At 43.9% G+C, this 17,004-nt stretch overlaps 1 protein-coding gene across 1 annotated transcript; it reads left to right on the top strand.

Moving 5' to 3' along the window:
• Positions 1-310: 310 nt before the first annotated feature.
• TBX19 (T-box transcription factor 19) lies at positions 311-16,278 on the top strand (the record flags this gene model as incomplete). Its single annotated transcript, XM_083439053.1, has 8 exons — positions 311-507; positions 3,836-4,100; positions 6,509-6,643; positions 7,800-7,861; positions 8,207-8,268; positions 10,056-10,244; positions 12,937-13,072; positions 14,820-16,278. 8 exons carry the CDS (start codon positions 311-313, stop codon positions 15,061-15,063), a joined length of 1,290 nt encoding a protein of 429 aa, XP_083295179.1. The 3' UTR covers positions 15,064-16,278.
• Positions 16,279-17,004: the final 726 nt, after the last annotated feature.

Below are 17,004 nucleotides of genomic sequence, written 5' to 3'. Positions count from 1 at the left end.
AGATAAAAGCTTGGTGATTTGAATGGAAGGTTCTTCTTCAGAGGCAGCCAATTGCCTAATCAGGCTGTCTCCCACCTGACAGTCAGTAATTAGAAAATGGTTGTGTGTGCATGTTAAAACCTTAACACACAGGTGTCATCCTCCTGCTGGGACATAGTGGGGGGAAGAGCAAGTCTGTGGCAAAAGGCTGAGGTGAGCACATTTGTTCCACTGTGGCTAATTAATTGGTTTAGGTTCAGATCTGTGGGGTTGTTGTTGCTGCTTTTTTTTTTTTTAAGTCATCTGAGAAGTTTCTGACATTAAAGTCACCATGACTGATTTGGGCTGCAAGAAACATAGTGACTGCACTGTCTCCAGGCTGCTCAATGTGGTGGAGAACGAGCTTCAAGCTGGCAGAGACAAAGGAGACCCCACCGAAAAACAGCTCCAGGTTGTCTTAGAGGATGCTGCACTATGGCAGAGATTCAGAGAAGTTACTAATGAGATGATTGTCACGAAGAATGGCAGGTGAGTCTTATCTTCTGCTTAGAGGAAGCGAGGGATGAAGAGAACTGTTTATGGGACAGCAGCTTAACTGTGCACTTAGTTAACAACTCACTGGGGGGATTCTCCTGCGCAAGACCCATTGAATGGGGCTGAACGAGAGCAGGGAGTAGCAGCACTAATGCACAGCTCCCAGTTGTTTGAGTGGTACTTGGGCAGGATATTTTGCCAGTGGATTGTACCCAAATACTTCTTTGAACAAATGCTGGTCTTTCTTGATATATAAACAAACTTGCCCCATTTACCCTTTTCCAGAATTCAGAGGTTGTCGAGAGCTGCTATTTCTGTAGATTTGGAGATGGAATATCTGAGTGATGTGTACATAGCTGATGGATGTTAATGAATAAGGAGAAAGTCGAAAGAACTAAAACATTCACCATCTTCCGGAAGAGTATTTTCGTTAGGAGTACACAGTCTTATCGATTGAGTGATTGCATTTATATTTCATCTTTTCTCCAGGGACCTCAAGGTGGTGTTTGTGATTCTCCTTCTCCTCATTTAATCCCCACAAGAATCCTGTGAGGTAGATTAGGCTGAGAAGCATGACTGGTCCAAGATTACCCAGTGAGCTTCATAGCTGAGAGGGGATCTGAACCCTGGGCTACTAGATCCTAGTCTGACACTCTAACCCCCACCACACTGGCCCTCAGAGATACAGAACTTTCTTGTAGAAAGATTGTAACTTATAAGGGCTCCATTGGATGTGATTTTACTGCACAGATATCTATCTATATGATCTATGTGTTTTACAACACGTATGGCAAATGTACACAAATTACTTTATTTTAATTTGTACCCTGCTTTTCAATTCACAACAGAACCCCCCAAAATAGACTTAACATCAAAATGCAAAGCCAGCCAAAAACACATTAATGAAATAAACATTAAAACAAAAAGTGGCGACCCATTCAACATATGTGCACATTATGCAATTAGCGATGGGTTTTCATGACATCTAAATGGTCATGTGTGTTTTTCTCATATATGATGGGGCACACACAGGTCTGACGTCATGGCAGAAAGAGCGCATGAATACCCAAGCTGATTTTTGCCAAAATCCACCCAGAACTTTGTTAAAATATTGATTTACATTGTTCGTTGGCAAAATGAATATGGTTAGAATCAGGGGGTTACACGGAATCTGTTCTCAACCCCACAAATTAGGTCAAACTGACAGTACATTCCTAAGCACACTTGTTCACAACTTTGGGCTCAAAAGAGCATCACTCCATAGAATATTATAGGATTGCTGCCTCAAATATATGTTTTCTAGTAAACCAGAACTGAACCTGAAACTTGAAATCTCTCAGGGTCAACACAAAATATTGAGAAGCCCTAGATATTTTGCTGCTGAGTTAAAGGACAGTATGGGACACACATATTGGCTGCCTCTGCTTCACATGCAGGCTGCCTGAGGAGGCTACCTCATTCTACCTAATGTTAGGGCCAGCCTTGTTTGTTCCTTGAGGGTATAGTGCCTCTGAACACTTCGTTTTCATTTAACTATGATGGTTTATGTTCATGGATGATAGGTCTATCAAGGTTTTGTCTAACTGTCTTAGTGGTCAGTATGGGCTTAAAGGGTGAATGGACAGCAATGATCATAGCAAGGAGGGGCATTTGGGTATCTGAGAATATCATGCCCAAGTGCCTCTTGGAACCTGGAACCGGCATTAAATAAATGCATCAGATGAACCATTTTGGTACTGAAATGTGCTTAAATGCAGTTGTTGTTGTTGTTTGTAAGAGAGCTTGGCAAGCAAATCCCTTCTCAGTTGTATTGATGATGTAGTGACATTTCTCTGATGAAAATAGGGACGTCCTATTCCATCCCCTCCAACATTTCTCTGGCGAAAATAGGAATGTCTCAAGGAAAAGCGGGACCTTCTGGGATCAAATCAGAAAATGGGGCAGCTTCTGTAAATCCAGGTCTGTCCCTGGAAAATCGGGACACTTGGAGGGTCTGGATGGCTACTTGGGCTGTGCACACACCATACATTCAAAGCATATGACACCCCCCCCCCCCCAAGAATCTTGAGAACTACGTAGCTACAATTCCCAGCATCCTTAGCAGGGAGTTTTAAATGTGCTTTAAATAAAATTGTGTCTATGCAGTCTTGAATGGCTTTAAAAGGGGATTGGACAAATTCATGGAGAATAAAGTTATCAGTGTCTACCAGTCACTATGGTGGAGTATGACCTTCAGCATCAGACTAGGCATGTTTCTGAGTACTGGTTTCCGGGGGACTCACATCCTGCTTGCAGTCTTCCTGTAGGCATCCAATTGGCCGCTATGAGAATAGGATGCTGAACAAAGGAGATTCAGAAGTGGGGTTCTTAACTCTTTATTAGAAACAGAAAACGTTGCCCTGGTCATAATGCATGCTAGCTTATGCAATCATGGCTGGCTGTTTAGGTGAAAGCACATTGTGATGTTAAAACGTGTTCTCCTTCATGGAGAGCACGTGTTGCGGTGGGGGCCGTCAGGACACTCCAAAGTTGGGGGCGGGCTAATTGATTGTTGGCCACTGATACGATTGGGGCTTTCCTTGTTGTTGGGAAGAAGTTAATGTTGCCATTTGTTGATTGACAGCCAGAAATGCTAAAACTCCTTGCACGAGGCTAGGGCTTCCTCTTTTCGCCTGTGCATCGGATTGCCCAACCCCCCTAGAATTAGGGTTGTTCGCTTTGACCTTGCTATGCCTGTCATGGGGTCGTCTGCTCTTGGGGCAGGGGCCCGGTAGGAATTTTGGTTTTTGCCTACTGCGTAGCAAATCGTCACAACTTGTAAGGTTGCGGTTAGGCATTGGTTTATGGTTTGGTTGGTTGAGGGGCATGGATTGGCTGTGCCTGCCCCTCTAATGCTGCTGCTGCAAGGGATTCAGTTAAAGGAATCAGGGGCTAACTATTGCTTGTCCACTCTGTCAAGGGGGCTCGGGCCATAGCAATGAGCTCCTGGTTGCATTTGGGGAGGACTGAGGGCAGCTTCCCTGCTCCGTCGCTACCCCCAAGTATATTCCCCTTTTCTGACTTTCGCATCGTGCGGAATGTCAGTCGCAACCAATGCCTAAGCAACCACTCACATTTTTGTATTTTAATAAAGTTGTGGCCAAAATTATGCCAAAAACCTTAAACAAAAATTCTGTGTGATGTGTGAGTTATTGGGGTGGCCCTGGGGACCTCGACACGCAAACAGATCCAGACATAATTTATAAGGAAGTTACTGAACAAGTAATTGAGAAAGATGATTTCTGAGTTTTAATGCCCCCCGTTCCTCATGTTTCTCTTACAGACGGATGTTCCCTGTCTTAAAGATCAGTGTCTCGGGCTTGGATCCCAATGCCATGTATTCTTTCCTGCTTGATTTTGCTCCGACTGACAGCCACCGCTGGAAGTATGTGAATGGAGAATGGGTCCCAGCCGGAAAGCCAGAGCCGTCGAATCACAGTTGTGTCTATATCCACCCAGACTCTCCCAACTTTGGGGCGCACTGGATGAAGGCTGCGGTATCTTTCAGTAAAGTGAAACTTACCAACAAGTTGAATGGCAATGGGCAGGTATGGCCCCCTGTTTCCTCCATGCCTTTTGGCTTTGGTTTCAGGCTTCTACCAATCAAGAAATATCAAGGGTGCATTTACGCAATTAGAAGGGCCCTTAGAGGCCTCTTCACCCACAGATGCCAATTATTCCATGGAGTCCAAATGTAAACAGGAATAAACAGGTCTTAATTGGGGCTTTCAGATTTTAATGGACTCCTTGATGTTAAGAGAGACAGAGTGCGCTGTGGTTTAACCATCAGGGATGTTTCCCCCTATAGTTTTTTCTTGTGTGTTAAGGTTTTTACACAGGACTTCAGAGAAGGGGGAAATGATTGTGGGTATTAAGGTTTTGTTTTCTCCCCCATGCCGTTTGGTGCATAAGTGGAATGTTGGCAATAGTCAGGTACTCAAATAAAAGGCTTCTCCTAAATGAAATAATTACTGTGCTTGCTTTTGCTTCATGATAATTATCAATATTCCATTGAATCATCTTTGGCCTTGGGAATAATAATAGAAAACATGTACCTGTACCAGAAAATAAGTGGCATTCTCTCCGAGACCCTTAAAAATGCAAAGAGGAAAGTTGGCTCTGTTGGGCTGTTTGTAGCTTTAGATGCATATTAAAAACAATGTTACGCCTTGCCTTTGACTTGTTTTGTGCAGAACTCTTGTATTGGAACAAAACTGTCAGAAAACCCATTAGCAAGCAACGGGTGAACTTTCAATCTTGAATGCTCTAGTTTGTTGGTGGTCACGGGCAGTCAGGATCTTAATGAATCTAGCCTTCTGAGAAAGATATGAAGTGGGAAATGGCGCTCAGTATCACATCAGATAAGACAACAGAGGCACAGAGGACCCCTGGCTTGCCAGTTCAGTCACACAGCGGAATAGTAGCAAACCTGAAATGGAATCCTAGCTTCCCAAATGCTGAGCCTATATCCTAAGTACAAGATTGTTCAGTCATGGAAAGGAATAAAGAGAACTGGGAATGGAATGCCATTAATCCTCAGTAGCTCCTATTCTAAATAGTTAGTGATAGACAGTAGCTGCATATAAACTGCAATACAGATGTCTTAGCTGTTGTGGTGGTGCCTAAACACTCATGCAGGAAGAGGAAGAAGAGTTTGGATTTGATATCCCGCTTTATCACTACCTGAAGGAGTCTCAAAGCGGCTAATATTCTCCTTTCCCTTCCTCTCCCACAAAAAACACTCTGTGAGGTGAGTGGGGCTGAGAGACTTCAAAGAAGTGTGACTAGCCCAAGATCACCCAGCAGCTGCATGTGGAGGGTTCACGTCCCCGCTCCACCAGATTACAAGGCTACCACTTTTAACCACTACACCACACTGGCTCCCTGCAGTGTTGTAGTCCCATGTTTTTTGTTGCAATGGTGGTGCAGCTAGATAATTTTATTTCTTGAACCTAATGGTCTTAATGGGTGGGAGGGGGGCTTTTATTTTTTCGAAAACTTGTTTTTATTATTTTCGTTAAATATTACAAACAACAAACATAACCACACAAAATTATTTCAGTTATAAGTTTGTACATAGCAAAGCACAGTACAGAAGCAAGGAAAGTATCCACCAGTGCGATTTTGTGAGCACTCTGCTCTCATGCAATTCATGTTATCACAAGGATACTGTGCCTCGTGCGTGATGCCCCCACTTTCAATGAGCCCTCACGTGGCCTCTCCACATACAAGCTTGAGAGACCAGTGGATGCCCACATATCAGGACTGACTGATTCACAGCTAATTTACATTCTTTTTCTCCCATAGTATGACAATGCATTGGGACGGCCCTCTTGGTTTGCCTAGTTTTTCAGGCAGTTGAGGTGATCGGGGCTACTGATATATATATATATATATATATATATATATATATATATATATATATTAAAAAATACCGCACATCTGAGTGATTCCAAGAGAGATATGTTGTGCTGCATGATTCCTTCAGCTAACTCTCCAACCTCTCTCTCGCCTCAGTAGTGCTTCCTTTTCACACATGTGTGCATTCACGCATAACTTTCCCTCTCCCCTAAACTGGAGTAGATAAGATAGAGCCATGTAGGCCAGGGGGAGGCCAACATGGTGCCCTCAAGATGTTTCGGACTACAACTTCCAGCATCCTTGGATATTGGCCATGCTAACTGGGAAATGATGGTGGATGTTGTCTATAACATCTGGAGGGCACCATGTTGGCTACCATTGATGCAGGCCAATGATATGGAATTGAATAAGACATTAGACCTGATCCAGGGCTAATTCAGACTATGCCTAAGCCCCACTGAAGTCAAAGGAACTAACCAGTCTCAGCTCATTTCAGTTTCATTGCTTTCAATGAGACGTGATCACAATTAGTTTTTTTTGTTGATTCAGGACCATTATTTCTGGTCAATCTCTGCCTCACTTTTTCTTGCCACAGATTATGTTGAATTCTCTGCACAAATATGAGCCGCAAGTTCATATTGTTCGAGTTGGAGGCCCACACAGGATGGTAATGAATTGTTCCTTTCCTGAAACTCAGTTCATAGCTGTGACTGCTTACCAAAATGAAGAGGTAGGTGGGTATAAAACATCAAAACAGCTGGGAATTGTTTAAGAAAACCCTATAACTGTGTACGCTAAAACCAGTGATATGCTTCTCTACTTAAATGCTAAAATTAGGATGAAAGGGGTGGGTTTTTTTGGTTAAAATTGTATTTTAATCTTGATTGTAAGCCACCCTGAATATCCTATAGAAAGGCAAGATATAAATGATGATAAACAATTTAATATAGAACAACAATAGTCAGCCTTCATCAAAATGCGACACTTCCACTTATTTATTGTTCTGTCCACTTTCATAGTTGGATGGTCAATTTTATGTTAAGATCTCATCCTTTTAATGTAGAATTTGTTAGACCTATTCTGTGCCTAGTTCTCTCTCTCTCTCTCTTTACTGCAGGTAGCCTATGGGGGAAAGTATTGAGCCCTATTTTGGCCTTTGAAGTAAACATATACGGGATCAATGTTCCTGTGTATATTCCCTACACATCTTCCTAAGTCCAATATGAAGGTCTGAAAGCAGATTTTAAGTGTGATTGGATGAATATGCTTAGAATCCTCCTTGCAAACAGAAACCTTGTGTTATCCAGGTGCCCAGTCATGCACGTTCTAAGCACGTTCACCGAACCACAAGACCTGTATGTTGAACATGGAAGGTCAGAAGTGGCATTAATGTACATAGGGAGAATGGAAGGAGGTTGTCCGTGTGTGCATGCCTGCCCACTCTGCCCACTTTTAGTCACATGTGTTTCCCCTAAACACCAGAATAGGGCTTTAGTTCTTGCTTATTTTAATGATACTATGTAAAGGAGAAAGAAACAAATTCTATCCATGTTGTTGTGGCCTTTTAACCACCTTTTTGGCTTCTCTAGGGTCACTGTGGATGTTGGCACTGGGAAGCTGCCCAATAGCATATGGAACAGAAATTGGGGGCCTATAATTCATATTCTTCCAGCAGCAAACTAAATGCCACTGCTTCATAAGAGGGCAGTCCTTCAGTATAGTGAACCCACTGACTTATAACTACATGATTAAATAGAATGCAAGTTTCCGCGAGAGTGATTGCCTCTGGCAAAACTTACTCTGGAAAATGGCAGGCTTCAGATGATCAATTGTCAAATGTCAGTTTTTCTTGCTAATGCAACTCTTTTTCTTTTTCCAAACTCAAGATAACAGCTCTCAAGATCAAGTACAACCCCTTTGCCAAAGCTTTTCTGGATGCCAAAGAAAGGTGAATTTATTTCCTAATAAGCCTCATTATACCTGCTGCCCTTTTGTGCTGTGGTGACCTCAGATAATCGTCCCCAGGCTTGCTACTTGCTCTGTTGGCAGAATAAACATGTAAGGTGCACTGTGACGATGGGGCATTAAAACAATAACAACATTTGTACCCCATACTCCCCACAAGAAACATTCTGGACTTTCCCTCTTGTTTCCCCCTCACAAAAAGCAGGTAAGGTTGAAAAATAATGACCAGACCAAGGTTACTCAATTAATTCCATGGTTAAATGGGGAGGCATCTGTGTGGACGTAGTTTTGCTAGAATTGAAATAACCTTAATAATTCTATCTTTCAGAAACCACCCCAAGGATGCTTCAGATATTGTCTCTGAAAGTCAGCACATCACATATTCTCACTGTAAGTTTTGCTTTTTGATTTCTTTGTCATATTTGGGAATGCCAATGACCAATTGGCTCGAGCATCTTGATCTGTCAGTGGTTAGTACCAGAAAGGCTTCTGGGGGGATAACTAACCTTCTAACATCAGGAACATTACTTCTATTTTCAACAGCTACCATTTGACTTATACTTCCCTATACTTCCCCTCCCCCTCCCAGCTCCACCTCCTTTGATTAGCATTGTATGCCGGATATCATCTGGTTGTTGATGGGATGACATATAACCAGAAGGTTTCTTCTACCCACAACAGTTTGTTTGCTGCTTATTTATTTATTTATTTATTTATTTTGTCCCCAACCTTTCTGTTGTGTGCTGCTTGCATGCTAAGCCATTTGCACTTCCTAAATTACCAGCTAAGCTGGTTGCACTTCCTTCATTACCAGATTCTTACGGTTTTCTTAGAATCATAGAACAGACCCCAAGCATCATCTAGTCCAATTCCCTGCAATTCAGGGATCCCAACTAAAGCATCCATCACAGATGGCCATCTAATCTCTGCTTAAAGACCTCCAGTGAAGGCGAATCAATCACCTTCCAATGATGTACATTGCACTGTGAAACAGCTCTTACCATCAGAAAGTTCTTCCTGATGTTGAGTCATAATCTTTTGTAACTTGAATCCATTGGTTTGGGTCCTACCTTCCAGAGTAGGAGACAACAAGCTTGCTCCATCCTTCATGTGACAACCCTTTGGATTTTTGAAAATGGCTGTCATATCTCCTCTCAGTCACCTCTTATGCAGGCTAAAAACATACCCAACCCCCCTCAAGAGTTCCCCATAAGAATGGATACAAAAACCTATGGAATATGCAGAAATGGTGAAACTTACTGGAAAAATAAGAAATCAAGACAACAAAACTTTTACAAAAGAATGGAAATGGTGTATTGAATATTTACAGATAAATTATAAACAGATAAAAACATTGGCAGGATTATTGTAATAACCTGCAGTTTTATAAGAGTATATATTTAAAGAAGATGATTAAATGCGTAAATTATGTTAATTTGGATATGCAGAAGGTATTACAAATAAATTTAAGGAACCGCAGAAAGAGGGGGAAGGAAGTCAAATTTTGAAATGTCAAAATGATTGTAAAATTAGTGAAATGTATAAAATAAGTGAAATGTATAAACTTGAAAAGTTTAAATAAATACAGTGGTGCCCCGCAAGACGAATGCCTCGCAAGACGGAAAACCCGCTAGACGAAAGGGTTTTCCGTTTTGGAGGTGCTTCGCAGGACGAATTTGCTATGGGCTTGCTTCGCAAGACGAAAATGTCTTGCGATTCCTGGGGTTTTTTTTCCGCTCCCCACCCCCCTTTTCTAAGGCACTAAACTGCTAATAGCCTTTTAGCAGCTAATCCGCTAATCCCTTAAGCCTTTAATAGCCGCTAATAGCCACTAAACCGCTAATAGCGCTAATCCGCTAATGGGCTTGCTTCGCAAGACGAAAAAACCGCTAGACGAAGAGACTCACAGAACGGATTCTTTTCGTCTTGCGAGGCACCACTGTAAAAGAGAAACTTTAAAAGAGAGAGAGAGTTCCTCATAAGGCTTGGCTTTATGTTGATAGTGAAACTAAGGCTGTTTGGGTATCTTAAACTAAAAGAATTCCCCCCTCTCTTTGAGCCTGAAACGTTTTTGGTAGATTGTGTGCGCGGACACACAGAGGCAAATAAAGGGGCTTTGAGATTGTCATTTGCTGTTATTTTCCTTGATCAATGCTCTTTTCTTAATGTCTCTCTAGTGGGTGGCTGGTTGATTTCTAACCCAGATGCCATGTGCACAGCAGGAAGTTCAAGCTATCAGTATGGTGGGACTTTTCCTCTTCCTGCTGCCCATTCTCACCATGGCTGTGAGCACTATTCGACCCTTCGAGGACATAGGGCTGTTCCATACCCTGCTTCATACATGCAAAGAAATCACTCTCCAACAGGTAAGTTCTTGGCCTGACATTTTAAAAAACTATTTATGGGGAAAGAGCAACGACCTAAAAAGCAACAATGAGGAAGCACACAATTTACATTGCAAATGTTAACAAGTGCAAATCAAAAGGCAAAGAAACTGAGAGAGTTTTCCTAGGAGAACTTTCCCCTATTGATTCCACACATGGATAAATGGTTCCTATTTCTTCTTTAAATTAAGGGCAAAGATATTTATGATCTCAAAGAATTCCCCTTCCCAAGTTCATGAGTGCATCTTAGGCTTCTCTTTTCTGCAATACCCTCCCTTACCTCTTGAGATGTGGGGATGGCAATTACAGTATTTTTCGCTCTATAACACGCACCTGACCATAACATGCACATAGTTTTTAGAGGAGGAAAACAAGAAAAAAAAAATCTGAATGAAACAGTGGATGTATCATTTTTGTGCTTCATGCTGTGGCCACAGACATGTGATTTGATGGTGAGTTTGGGGTTGCCCAATGCAAAAATCCTGAGAATCCATGTGGATCTGTGCTTTGTAACCACATTTTTGCACCATTGTGGCCCCAGGCAACAGTGGGTGCGTGATTTTTTTGGTGCAGGCTGTAGCCATGGACATGTAATGTGATCTGATGGTGAATTTGGGGTGACCCAATGCAAAGATCCTGAGGATCCATGTGGATCCGTGCTTTGTAACCACGTTTTAAGTGGGGAGGGAAGGAAAAACACAGAAGGGACAAAGAGCATGAGAGGGGTGTGCAGCTGGCTAACAATGCAGGAGAGGGATTTAACGGGAGGGAGGAAAGGAAGGCAAAAGTTTTTCCCCACCCACCCAAGCCAGCCCCCCCCCTCTCCCCCACCTGCATGTTTTCTGGCTGCCTGCGAGTCCCTAGAATGCTGGACGCAGCAGCAGCAGCACAGAGTGGAGGAGGTGGTGGCTGTCGGCTGCGCTCCTAGCCGACGGAACCTGAGCTGGAGCCTGCGCGCAGTGTGACTAGGAAGGAATTAGAAGGAAGGACGCAATCCTTTCCTTTCCCCTCTGCTTGCCAGGAGGGCAGGGGATTTCCCTGCTCTTTGTTGCGTTTGAACAAACACAGCAACCGAAAACAGAAGAGGGTGGGCAGTAAGACCCTGAGGCAGAATGCAGGAAAGCAGCAGCTTCCTCTCTACAGCTTTCCCTCCTCTGCACAATCTGATTTTTGCCCCTGCACTCGGGCCAGTCGGCTCCAGGGACCACACATTCGCTCAATAACACGTACAGACATTTCCCCTTACTTTTTAGGAGAAAAAATGTGAGTGTTATAGAGAGAAAAATACGGTAGGTTAGGTAAAGGTAAAGGGACCCCTGACCGTTAGGTCCAGTCGTGACCGACTCTGGGGTTGCAGTGCTCATCTCACTTTATCGGCCGAGGGAGCCGGCATACAGCTTCCAGGTCATGTGGCCAGCATGACTAAGCCGCTTCTGGCGAACCAGAGCAGCACACGGAAACGCTGTTTACCTTCCCACCAGAGTGGTACCTATTTATCTACTTGCACTTTGACGTGCTTTCGAACTGCTAGGCTGGCAGGAAGGCAATTAGGTTAGGTGCCTTTTAAAAAGGATTAGACAAATTACAAATATATTGAGCTATTAGCTTTCCATGATTCTAGATTCAGGTAGGTAGCCATGTTGGTCTGATGCAGTCGAAATAAATAAATAAAAATAGTCCAGTTGCACCTTAGAGACCAACTAAGTACCGTATTTTTTGCCCTATAGGGCGCAGCGGCCCATAGGGCGCACCTAGGGTTTTTTGGGGGGGAAATAAAGAAAAAAAATTATTTCCCCTCCAGGCGCGGGGCTGGGGCGGGGGGAGCCCGAGCTTCCCCTGACCCCAGCCCCCAGAACAGGCTGCTATCCGCAAGCCTTGGGAGCCCGGCGGAACTCCCGCCGGTCTCCCCAGGCTTGCGGATATCTGCCCGAAGCCCGGGGCGCGCTCCGCTGAATAGCTTCCTGGAGCCTGGAGAGCGAGAGGGGTCAGTGCGCACTGACCCCTCTCGCTCTCCAGGCTCCAGCAAAAGCCTGCATTCACCCCATCGGACGCACACACATTTCCCCTTCATTTTTGGAGGGGAAAAAGTGTGTCCTATAGGGCGAAAAATATGGTATTTTCTGGGTATGAGCTTTCATGTGCATGCACACTTCTTCAGATACACGGAAACAGAAGTCACCAGACCCTTATAGATAGTGGGAGGGTGGGGTGGGGTTTTTATCAGTAGGGTAGTAGGAGATGGGTGATTGACTCAATGGGCATGGTAAACCTGTTGACGACTGCAATTAGTCCTACGGGAAAGAGCATGGGATAGTATGCAGATGACCAAAAATAGCTTTATCATGTGTAATGAGACAAGAATCCAATATCTCTATTCAGAACTGGTCTCGCCATAGTTTTCAGTTTAGTAAATGCCAGCAGTGCCCTTTAGCTCTCTATATTGGACAAACAGGCCAAACCCTCTGCCAAAGGATAAATGGTCATAAATCTGACATCAGGAATCACAAGACAGAGAAGCCAGTTGGAGAACACTTCAATCTTCCAGGACATTCAATACAGGATCTCAAAGCAGTTACAACAACAAATAAACAAATGCATTCTAATTTGTCATCTTAAAATAATTTTGTTAGGAGCATGTCACTGTTGCTAACAACTTCTGCTTCCTTTTCTAAAGTGAATTTGATAGAAAGCAGCAACAATGAACTTCAAGTGCCATCGGTCCACGAAGGCTGGGCTGCAGTACCCTCCAGTCACCATGGCAACTTGCTCCCAGTGCCACACAACAGTGGTACGGCCACCCCGGGTCCGAGGTAAGCACACCATCGATTTGCAATTGCCCATCGTATCAGCAGCAGCCACCGAGCAACCTTAGCAGCTTTTGGTGTAACAGCTCCCTTGGAGAACCGTCACGTATGACAGTGGCCTCCCTGGATATGAATAGGTCTCTTCTTGCACAACCTTCTCCACAAAATTGTGGAGGAAATGGGTAAAGGTGTGGTCTACACATGCAGCAGAATGAGATGGTAGAATACTAAGATTGTAGAGTGGATTGTTTCAATTGGAATGGCAAGGAAGGGATTCAGTTTTTCCATGGGGGGAAAAGGCCTGGAAGTGAAGCACAAGTACAGTAGGGAGCAGTGGCGTAGCGTGGGGGGTGCAGGGGGGCTGGCCACACCGGCTGCAACATCTGGGGGGGGGGGGCGTGCTCGCACTTGCAGCTCTCTGCCCCTACCTGGCTCGCTCACTCTCTCTCACTGCAGTGCTGGCTGTGCGAATCCGATCCAAGCCGCCGGGTCGCAGCCCACTGTGGAGGGGGGGGGTGCCAGGCATGCGGTGCGGTGCGGAGAGAGAGCGAGGGACTATCTGGGGGAGGGACAGTGCAGCAGGGGGGGGGCGCAAATTACTTGCCTTGCCCCGGGTTAGGGGGCGCAAATTACTTGCCTTGCCCCGGGTGCTGACAACCCACGCTACGCCACTGGTAGGGAGAAAGGCTCTAGCGTAGCCTTACCTTCCATCCTAATTTCCACTTGGATGTAGCTGTAGACAGGGGAGTATTCCATTTGTTCGAAGGATGGCATGTGATGTGGCAGAATGAGAACGGATTCAAAAATTGCATGAACCCAGGTCCCAGTAGCGACTATGGATTCCAATCTTGTTGTAAAACAATGAAATAACAATGTATAACTTTAAGACAAAAACTCTGCCAATAGTGGGTGACCTTTACACCTGGTCAAAAAAAAGAGGACATGCAATTGCACAATCTTTTCCTATCCTAGCTTATATGCATGGAGCATACTTAGAAATAAATTAAATAGAAATGCAATACAACCCACCATAGTGGAGCAGACTGGGTGAAAACTGACTGGGAGTTTTGTGTGTCTGCTTAGTGCGCTGTCTAGGTGCAAGTTGTTGACAGACAGCTTCAAGATCTTTGCTTTTGCTTCTTAGAATTATTTAAACTGACCAAACAGCCCTTCAAATGAAAGACTAACCTCTGTACAGTAGGACACAAGGCACCCTATTTAATAAAAGGAGCATTGCACCTTTTGAAAGATTTCCATTGCTTCTGTTTGGCTGTGATTTTTTTCAAAAGGACTTAGGGCTAATGGCTGGCTAGTTTACAAGAAGTGCTTTACACCCAGCATCCCTAGTAAAGGTAAAGGGACCCCTGACAATTAGGTCCAGTCGTGGCCGACTGGGGTTGCGACACTCATCTCGCTTTATTGGCCGAGGGAGCCAGCTTCCGGGTCATGTGGCCAGCATGACTAAGCCGCTTCTGGAGAACCAGAGCAGCGCACGGAAACGCCCTTTACCTTCCCGCCGGAGCGGTACCTATTTATCTACTTGCACTTTGACGTGCTTTCGAACTGCTAAGTTGGCAGGAGCAGGGACCGAGCAACGGGAGCTCACCCCATCGCGGGTATTCGAACTGCCGACCTTCTGGTTGGCATGTCCTAGGCTCTGTGGTTTAACCCACAGCGCCACCCGCGTCATCCCTAGAGACCACTGCAAATTTCAACTGTTGAGTGTTGTTGTTTTTGCTTTGCTTTGCTTCAGTCACTATCCATGCCTATGGACAGTCAGCAACAATGCCCTCAATGTGGCCAACCTTGCGAGTGATGCAAGCAGCAGCCCTCCTGGACCATTCCTGAGAAGCAACATTGCATTGCCTGCCACATCGTCCTCTGCTTCAATTCCTTTGCAGGGTACAGTTGCCAGCAGCATGGAAGCACAACTGGAGCCCACTTTCTCCAGGTTAACAGAGTCCACCTGGGCATCTGTAGCCTCCCATTCATTTTAAAGGACCACTGGGCAGCACAAGAATGCCTGGTAGCACCCTGGACAGAACAGGATTTAAGGCTGCCATTCTTGCAGCAAAGAAAAGAACATGTTTAGTGATGTGCCGGCTTTTCCACATCTTGAAATCTTGGATGGTGAATTGGGCAAGTATTGTAGGACCAAAAGAAGAACAGGAGACCCCTTCTGCTCTTGCAGTTCCCAGCCTTACAGGCACAGAGTAAAACAAATCCCGATGAGGAACTCTTGCTACCAGTCATGTCAAATAAGAGAGGAGGAAAGACTCCCATTAAGAAGACATAGAACTTAAAATTATTTCAATCTATTTTCATATAGGTCAGATGGTTTCTCAGGAACATATTCATTACTGAAAGACATTACATCACAGTGCTCTCCTTGAACACTGTCTCTTGAAAGGACATTGCCATGACTTCTTCAGAGTTTAAGCTATAAGAGAGACCAAATGAGTAAGGATATATCTCAGTGAACTAACTTACTGGTGAAAATAAGAACCTATTCTGCTCATCCTATTCAACCATCCCTGCTTTGAATGTCTATTGTAGGTTGTAAGTGCTTTAAGATCAGAACTGTGTCTCTTCATGTTGTGAGCAACACTTAGCATGCCCACCTGGGAGAGGGGAGATTTTCATTGTATTCCCATCAGCAAGTTCATCCAGCAGATGTTAAATCTAATTTTTTGTAATGCTTGGAGTCCTTTTGGTGTTTATAAAAATACTTTTATAAGTGCTTTGTAAAGGCCTTATATGCTGTTCTCCTATATGGAAGATTCGCTGTGTGATTTATTCTGCTCACACAGTGGACAGAATGTTGGACTACATTGATCTGATCTAACAGGGCTCTTACGTTCTTATGACGGTTGCACTCATGCAAGTTGTGGACTTGCAATCGTACATATTTTCATTAACAAGCCATGTGCACAACCAGATGATCAGCCACAGCTACTGGCAATCACTTCATTTATTTTTCTTCACTTGGCTCAGTCACAAAAATAAATCAGTTGCTAATCCATGACCACACATTGAAGTTGGTCAATATGAACAGGTGCCCAGGGAAGGGCAAAATTGCACAAATTAGTCCTATGATCATCCATCTCCAACTTTATAATATGGTCAATGTTACTTCCTTTACTATTGCTATGTAGTGTTCATGCATGAAGAATGCCATCATGTTCTAACACTGCTAAATGTTGAGTACACTCCATGGCAGATGAGTTCACCATCCAAGAGATTTGTGGTGTGTTTTCATGATCATGTCTTGGCTGGATGTAATAAAAATGGAAAATATTATTTTTGAATTTCTACCTGATTCTAGTAGAAATAAAGGAACTTACTGCAATCCAATAATGTCTGTTCAGAAGTAAGATCCCTTGTAGTCAAATAGGACTTACATCCAGGTCAGTTGGGTATAGGATTGCCACCTTAAATGTGCCATCTTACACTGATATGTCAAGAAAGAGGAAAAGGTATTCAATTTGCATTCTGAATTCGCTTGCTCATTAACAACATTCATAAATGACAAAAAATGAGACTTGGGAGCATTTTTGGTTTCACATTTGCAAATGCTCTTAGGTAGAAGACCTATCAGCTTCTTCTACCTGTAACACCTGTGCAGAAGGAGGACACCTGAAATAACATTGGCCATTCCACAGAGCTTATCACTAACAAGGAGGTGCCAGCTAGAGAGAAGAAGAGAAATGTAAAATGATTTTCTCCCCCAGACATATTATGTGGGTGGAGGTATAAGCTTGTAAGTTGCAAGGAATGCTCCCCCGCCCAAAGAAAATATTTCACACCTTATTTTTCTTACACATTAATTGGAGAATGGCCTGGGAAATGCATCACATTATGGGGCACAGGATTAGCACCTTCAGTGCAGTTTTTAATCCAACAACATGCACACGGTAGCGATTGTATCTGGTGCCACT

The sequence above is a fragment of the Podarcis tiliguerta genome, assembly GCF_965153285.1.
Source record: "Podarcis tiliguerta genome assembly, chromosome: 4".
NCBI lineage: Eukaryota > Metazoa > Chordata > Lepidosauria > Squamata > Lacertidae > Podarcis > Podarcis tiliguerta.
The sequence above is the reverse complement of the archived record's forward strand: the minus strand, read 5'-3'. Positions and strand labels throughout refer to the sequence as shown.